Below are 8,694 nucleotides of genomic sequence, written 5' to 3'. Positions count from 1 at the left end.
CTGACTTTGTACCTATCTTTGAGACATTTAAAATTCAAAAGATGGATGTAACATATATTACAAAATCAATTAAAGTTACGTGTGTGTGTATAATAGAGTAGTACAGGAAGATCAAAGTCCTCTGAGGTTTCAGTTGAGTCTAAGGTCCAATTTAAGTACTATTTTGAAGAAAAAAATGCAGGTGAGTTTTGAAGACAGAGAAAATACATATTATTCATAGAAGATTTCACATGCTTAAATTAGGATGGAGTGGGAAAAGTGGCTGTATTAATGTAATTTTCATTCGTTTCATTTCATTTCTTTCCTCCCCAATATATATTTCCAGGGTGAATTATCCAGTCACTTTAAAAGTGCCTTTCTGCTTAACTAGTCTCTCTCAGTTCCTCAGTAACCCTGAGAGATGTTCTAATACTTTGGTCTGGGGCGTACCGCATAATAAAACTGTATTTTGATTTTACATTCCTAACTAACCAGGTAAACTATCTTTCATCTGCTGAGTGTATTGTATTCCAAAAGTTTGTTACCAATTCTGTTTTTTGAACTTGACAGTTTCTTTTTTTTTTTTTTTGACAGTTTCTTATAAAACTATTTAGTCAGTTTTGGGATTGTACCTAGATCACCCCTCAAAAGCCCCATTTTGACCCATAACATTTCTGAGCCATATAGGTACTAAGTCTGAGTGTTCTGACCCAGAGACAGACAGCCATGTGCTACAAGAGGAAAGAGGAAGCATCTTCTTTTTTAGGTACAGGACTAACGGTAAGCAAAATTTTGATAGGATCTGTTTGTTTTAGACATTATTCCACTTACCTTTTCATACCTTTACCTTACCATTACCACTTCACAGTGACCCTTTCCCTAGCCCCTAATGCTTTCACGCTTGCCTTAAGTACCCCACCTTGGACCTTTCATCTAGGCCTGGGAGTTCCCTATATCCCAAGGATCCTTTGCTCACAGCTACTTGCCTTTCCTGTCTCATCTAGACTTCTGTTCTATTGTAGTAACTGATCTTACCTAGGTATTAGGAGGTGTAGTTCCAGCTATCAACTCCTTAAATGATCAAAGAGGAGTTTGTATTTTAAAAAGAGGATACAATGTCTGTTAAGATAACTGATCTAGATTCTTTAAAAAGTTACTTCATGGGGGAGAAGAAATATGGGGGAGAGGCTGTTCTAGATTAAAAGAAACAGAAGAGAGACAACCAAATGGAAAATGTGGACCTTGCCTGGATCCTGATTTGGAAAAAATACAAGCTGTAAAGGATGTTCTTAGAACATTTGGGAAAATTTAGAGAATTTGTATTACAGGATATACAATCATTAATTTTATTAGCTGTGATAATAGTATTGTGGTTTTACAGGAGTCCTTATTCTTTGGAAATGCATGCTGAAATATTATGATCTCCAAAATTTATCAATAACAGAAAAAATAGAGTAAATATAGAGAAATGTTAACAATTGTTGAATTCATTCAGAGGATATACAGTTAGATGTTCATTGTACTATTTCAGCTTTTTTGTGTGATTGAAATTTTTCATAATAAAAATTTGGAAACAAAAAGGAAGATATTCATTAATATAATAATCTTTAAATTGTAAAATTTTGTGCAATGGAGAATTCAGGCAATATGGAGAACTTCTTTTTGAGCTGGAGCAGCTAGCTCTAGGTCCTCTAAACTAATTCAGTTCTACTAATTCTTCTCTATTACACTTATCATTCATTCAAAGATTCAGATTTTTGTCCTATTGGCAGCAGCTGTTCTGATTAGAGGACGGAAGATGCAGTTCTCAGAGCAATGACAGCTTATTTTTACATACAGATTGTAAGTCATAGATACCATAATGTGAAAACCTTTGGCAGTGTGGTTCATTAGAGATCATTATTTTTTGGCTTTTAATAAAGACTGTTTCAAATCATTAAAAACAAAAATTAGACAAAACATATTCTTTTATATTGAATAGATACTGTAAGTCTCTTTATGTAAAAATAGGTAATAATTTAATACTAATTTCATAAGAAGAATCAGTGGACATACTGAATTGTTAGTATTTGGAATAGCTTTAGCTCTAACTTTGAAAGTAAATAACAAAAATAGACTAATAATTATTAATCTATTTCAGATCAGATCACACTATACATTATAGTTGTTCCATAATTAGTGCTAGTTAAATTTAAGATTGAGAATGATGCTCCTAGGGATGAATTGTTCTTTCAGCTTTTCTAAGATTTTTGTATTTTAAAAATGGATATGGAAAACAGTATGGTGGGTCTTCCAAAAATTAAAAATAGAACTACCATGTGATCTAACAATTCCACTCCTGGATATTTATCCAAAGGAAATGAAATAACTGTCTCAAAGATATATGCATTCCTATGTTCATAGCAGCATTATTTACAATAGCCAAGACATGCAAACAACTAAAGTGTCTATCAATAGAAGAATAAATAAAGAAAATGTGATATACATATACACACATTATTAAGCCATAAAAATGAAGGAATTCCGTCACTTGCAACAACACGATGAACCTTGAGGGCATTATACTAAGTGAAATAAGTCAGACAGAGAAAGACAAACTGTATGTGCTCACTTATACATGAAGACTAAAGCAAAATGAACTCATAGACACAGAGAACAGATTGATGGGTTGCCAGAGGTGGAGGTTAGGGAGTGAATGAAATGGATGAAGGTGATTAAAGAGGTATAACCTTCCAGTTATAAGATAAATAAGTCCTGAGGATATAATGTACAGCATGGTGACTAGTCAGCAATATTGTATTGTAAATTTGAAGGTTGCTAAGACAGTAGATCTTAAAAGTTATCATCAGAAGAAAAAATTTGTAACTATGCATGATGATGGATGTTAACTAAACTTATAGTGGTGATTATTTTGCAATATCTACATATATCAAATCATTATATTGTACACCCAAAACTAATACAATGTTGTATGTCAGTTATATCTCAATAAAACGGGAATTTCAACTGATTCAAACTAATACCAGTAAAAAAAAGATTCCTGCCTTCATGGAATTTTCATTTTAGTAGGAAGTAATATTAATTATTGTAACAAATTATTCCAAATTTTTTAGTGGCTTAAAACAACAAACATTACTGTGTCACAATTTCTGTGGGTCATGAATTTGGGGGTGGTTTAGCTGGGTGGTTCTGGCTCAAGGTCTCTTTTGAGTTTTTAAGTTTAAATATCAGCTGGAGCTGCAGGCATCTAAAGGGTTGACTGAGTCTGAAGGATCAGCTTCCAAGATAGTTCACTCACCTGGTTGTTGGCAGAAGGCGTCATGTCTTTGCTGGTTGTTGATGGGAGGCCTCAATTTTTCACCACAAGAACCTCTTCATGAGGCTGCCTGAGTGTCCTCATGATGTGGCAGATGGCTTTCCCCAAATCGGGTGATTCAAGAGAGAGGACAAAGAGGAAGCCACAATTACTTTTTGCCCCCTCCTGCAGTGCCCTTTATGGCCAGTCTTGGAAATCACACCTTGTCACTTCCACTGTATTCTATTTGTTGGAAGCAAATCACTGAGTCAAGGTTACACTCAAAGGGAAAGAAGTTAAATTCCATCTCTTGAAAGAAAGAATAGTAAAGAACTTGTGAACATATTTTAAAACCACCACAGGAAGACAGATAATAAGCAATAAACACAGTAAGTAAATTATGAAGTATATTAGAAGATGATAAGACATCCTATGAAAAAAATAGAGCACAGGTTAAGGGGAATCAGAGTATGTGTGTGTCGAAGGGATATGGGCTGCAATATTAAACAGCATGGTCAGTGTAAGACTCATTAGGAGAGTTAGATTTGGATAAAGACTTGAAAGAGACGAGGAAGTTAGCAAAGCAGGTATTTGGGAGAACAAAGTCCTAAACCAAGGGAATAGCTAATGCAAGGCCCTGAGGTTGGGAGTAAAATGAGATGAGAGAAAAGAATGCTGAGCATATTTTATTAGTAGTGTATTTTCAGTTGGGGAGGTGGGAAAGTTGAGGAAGGATTATTTCCATGGCTGAAATTAATGAGTTCATTGTTTTTAATAGGAATGTAAAGAAGAAATCAAAATGGATCCAAGTATGAGTGTGAATTCTGTCACCATCTCTGTTGAGGGGATGACATGCAGCTCCTGTGTTTGGACCATTGAACAGCAGATTGTAAAACTGAATGGTGTACATCACATTAAAGTAAGTTGCTCCTTGGAAATTAGTAAAGTCAAATGCTGTTGACTGGAATTCTTCTGGGCAATTACTTCTAACACTGAGATAGAAGCAGACACACTGACATGTTTGGCATAAAGACTATCGTGCATCTGGCCCTGAAGCTAAATTAAGGTTTTTTTGGGCTATTAACTTACCTTTTTATTAAAAAATTGGAAATTATATATTTTTAACATTTAAAAACATCTGAAAGTGGAGTCTTGACATTATTATGGTTGTATATTTATCAGTTTATATTTTATAAGTATATATAGATGCTGCTAAACTTTTTATTACTCTTAATCTCATACTGAACTAAAATATTTGTTCTCAGAGAAGGGGTTGTAGGATTTCTTTCTCTTTTACAGCATGACAATTGTTTAGTAATAATGTAGCCTTCCCTAGGAACATGCATATAAAGTAGAACAGCAATTTTCTAAACATTTTCACTTCAATTTTTAATTGCAAAAATAAAATTGACTTTTGTTAGACCATCTTAACACAGTCCTGCTATAATTCATCTCAGAATCTTACTTAGTGAAAAGAGTGATTTATCTGTATAATCTTATTTTTCTGCAGTGAACATGAGTTGTTAATATAATTATTGTAAATAAACAAGAAGAGCTAAGTAGCTTTGTTTCACAACTTCTAAACACAAAAGCCAGAAGTACTAAAGTCAGCACAAGACTACCCCAAAGGGAACAAAGTGATAGCATGTCTCCTCATATCCTGTAAAAAATATATTTGCAAATGTTAACCACTATATATAAAAATAGATAAAAACCAAATTTCTTCTGTATAGCACAGGGAACTATATTCAATATCTTGTAATAACCTTTAATGAAAAAATACGAAAACAAATATATGTATGTATATGCATGACTCGGACATTGTGCTGTACACCAGAAATTGACAGAATTGATTGTAACTGACTATACGTCAATAAAAATATATGTATGTATATATTTGAATGTTTCCTGTGCCCATTTTTCGGCATAGGCATAGTATGTTAAAGCTGTGAGGGATCCTAGACAGAACTCAAATAGTCTAATCCCCTCATTCTACAGATCAGCAGACTAAAGCCCAGATAAGGAAATGACCTGTGCTAAATTACATAGTTGCCTAATACCAAGCAAAACTAGAACTCAACTTCCAGGATTCCTGGGCCAGTTTGTTTTCTGGTCATACGGTGTCTACAGATGCGTTTTAATTTGCATATGGTTCTCAGACTTGTCATCTGCAATTTATTCTCTCACATAACTTCTAAAAAAAAAAAAAAGCAACACAGTATTTTTGTCATAAATGTCCCTCCTACCACCAAATTACTGTTTTAGCTCTGTTATCAATAGTCTGTATAAGTTTTCTTCAGAATAATTCTAATATTTTTAGAATGAGACACTTTGAATTATATTTTTTGTCATTACCTTTTTAATCTTTTTATTTCCATGTTCATAAAAATGCCTTTGATTTTAAAGCCTTTGGTGTAAAAAAAATGTGTTAAGTCCAGCTTTCTCAACCTCAGCACTATTGACATTTTGGACTGGACAATTCTTTGGGGGGGTTGCTGTTCTGTGCTTTATAGGATGTTTAGTAGCATCCCTGGCCTCTACTCACCAGATGCCAGTATCCTCTCCTCCTACTTTTGACAACCAAAAATGTTTCCAGACATTGCCAATGTCCTCTTTGTGTGAAACTGCCTTCAGTTGAGGATCATGGCTATCACCCTTCCTCAGAGAACCTACTATACCCTTTGGCTGTTCAGTTAATATTTGATGATGGTGAATTGATTTATCAGACAGGCTTGTGTGCCCCTTTCTCTTTGCATTAGCTTCTTATGGTTCTTTTTTGTCCGTGACAGGTATAGTGAGCAGTGGTTCTCAAACCACAGGATGAGACTCACCTGGAGGACTTGTAAAAGTAAATTACTGGGTCCCACCCTCAGAGTTTCTGTTTTAGTAGAGCTGGATGGGGCCTGAGAATTTGCATTTCTAACAAAGTACCTAGTTAACTCTAAAGGTGCTGGGCCTGGAACCACAGCTTGAGAGCTGTTGTATTGCATGAGCTATACTTAACGCTAAAGATTATTTGTCATTCATCTCAAATTTAAATTTAACTGAGTCTGTCCTGTATTTTTATTTGCTAAATTTAGTAACCTTACTTTGAAATCATCCTTCCCTTTTTAGCCCCTCATAACCACTGATTTATTTTTTATTCCTCTAAGTTTTACTTTTTTTAAATCACCCTATAAATGGAATCAAACAGTATGTAGCCTTTTGAGTCTGGCCTCTTTCACTTAACATTACCCATTTGAGATTGACCCATGCTGTGTATATCACTGGTTCTTTCCTTTTTATTTCTGTTGAGTTTTCCATTGTGTGGATATACCAGTTTGTTTACCCATTCACTTGTTGAGAGACATTGGATTGTTTCCACTTTCTTTTGTGATTATGAAAAAAAATTCTGAATGTTCACATCTAAGTCTTTGTGTGGACATGTTTTAACTTTTCTTGGGCAGTTTCCTAGGATTGGATTTGTTCCATCATATGGTAAATGTATGATTAACTTTTTGAGATTTACTACAGTGGTGATACTATTTTATCTTCCCACCAGCAATGTTTGAGGATTCCACTTTTTCCACATTCTCTCCAACACTTTGCATTATCATTTTTTTTTGTTATAGACATTCTAGTGGGTGTGTGGTGGTAGCTCACTAATTCTCATTTCCTTAATGGCTAATGATATTGAGCACCTTTTCATGTGCTTATTTGGCATTTGTATACTTTTCTTTGGTGAAATGTCTGTCAAACCTTTTGTCAAATTTTTAGCTGTGTTTTTTGTTTTCTTATTATTCAATTTTGGTTGTTTTCTATATATTCTGAATATAAGTCTTCTCTTAGATATGTGTTTTGCAAATATTTTTTTCAGTCTGTGGCTTGTCTTTTTATTCCCTTAAAAGTGTCTTTCCCAGAGCAGCAATTTTTACTTTTGATGAATTCCAATTTATCCACTTTTTTTTTCCTTTATGGAGCATGCTTTTGGTGTCATATTTTAGCCTCCCCAAGGTCACAAAGATTTTTCTCCTATGTTTTCTAAAAGTTTTATCATTTTAGGTTTTTTTTTTAACATTTTTAATTGATTTATAATCATTTTACAATGTGTCAAATTCCAGTGTTCAGCACAATTTTTCAGTCATTCATGGATATATACACACTCATTGTCACATTTTTTTCTCTGTGAGTTATCATAACATTTTGTGTATATTTCCCTGTGCTATACAGTGTAATCTTGTTTATCTATTCTACAATTTTGAAATCCCAGGCTATCCCTTCCCACCCTCCACCCCCCGGTAACCACAAGTCTGTATTCTCTGTCTGTGAGTCTATTTCTGTCCTGTATTTACGCTTTGTTTTTGTTTGTTTGTTTTTGTTTTTGTTTTTGTTTTTTAGATTCCACATATGAGCGATCTCATATGGTATTTTTCTTTCTCTTTCTGGCTTACTTCACTTAGAATGACATTCTCCAGGAGCATCCATGTTGCTGCAAATGGCATTATGTTGTCGGTTTTTATGGCTGAGTAGTATTCCATTGTATAAATATACCACCTCTTCTTTATCCAGTCACCTGTTGATGGACATTTAGGCTGTTTCCATGTTTTGGCTATTGTAAATAGTGCTGCTATGAACATTGGGGTGCAGGTGTCATCCTGAAGTAGATTTCCTTCTGGATACAAGCCCAGGAGTGGGATTCCTGGGTCATATGGTAAGTCTATTCCTAGTCTTTTGAGGAATCTCCACACTGTTTTCCATAGTGGCTGCACCAAACTGCATTCCCACCAGCAGTGTAGGAGGGTTCCCCTTTCTCCACAGCCTCTCCAGCATTTGTCATTTGTGGATTTTTGAATGACGGCCATTCTGACTGGTGTGAGGTGATACCTCATTGTAGTTTTGATTTGCATTTCTCTGATAAATAGTGATACTGAGCATTTTTTCATGTGCTTTTTGATCATTTGTATGTCTTCCTTGGAGAATTGCTTGTGTAGGTCTTCTGCCCATTTTTGGATTGGGTTGTTTATTTTTTTCTTATTGAGTCGTATGAGCTGCTTATATATTCTGGAGATCAAGCCTTTGTCGGTTTCACTTGCAAAAATTTTCTCCCATTCCGTAGGTTTTCTTCTTGTTTTACTTCTGGTTTCCTTTGCTGTGCAGAAGCTTGTAAGTTTCATTAGGTCCCATTTGTTTATTCTTGCTTTTATTTCTTCTAGGAGAAAATTTTTGAGATGTGTGTCAGATAATGTTTTGCCTATGTTTTCCTCTAGGAGGTTTATTGTATCTTCATTTTAGGTTTTATGTTTAGGTCTTTGATCCATTTTGAATTAATGTGTATACATGATGAGGTATGGGTTGAAGTTAATTTTTTATACGGATATCCAGTTTTTCTAAGCAGCTCCGTTTGTTGAAGTCTATTCTCTCTCCATTGAATTGTCTTTGCA

At 34.6% G+C, this 8,694-nt stretch overlaps 1 protein-coding gene across 2 annotated transcripts in view; it reads left to right on the top strand.

The window, feature by feature from the left end:
* Positions 1 to 1,620: 1,620 nt before the first annotated feature.
* The window catches only part of ATP7A (ATPase copper transporting alpha), a 71,936-nt gene continuing 64,862 nt past the window's right edge, over positions 1,621 to 8,694 (top strand). Inside the window, exons 1-2 of one of the 2 annotated variants that reach the window (XM_064483015.1) lie at positions 1,621 to 1,821; positions 4,053 to 4,193. In XM_064483015.1, coding sequence (XP_064339085.1) covers positions 1,795 to 1,821; positions 4,053 to 4,193 — 168 coding nt within the window. In that variant the 5' untranslated portion in view covers positions 1,621 to 1,794. The remainder of the gene's footprint in view (positions 1,822 to 4,052; positions 4,194 to 8,694) is intronic. The other variant, XM_064483016.1, reaches the window with a different exon arrangement.

This window comes from Camelus dromedarius, chromosome X (genome assembly GCF_036321535.1).
Source record: "Camelus dromedarius isolate mCamDro1 chromosome X, mCamDro1.pat, whole genome shotgun sequence".
Lineage (NCBI taxonomy): Eukaryota > Metazoa > Chordata > Mammalia > Artiodactyla > Camelidae > Camelus > Camelus dromedarius.
Note: the sequence above shows the minus strand (reverse complement) of the source record. Positions and strands in the feature narration are given on the sequence as shown.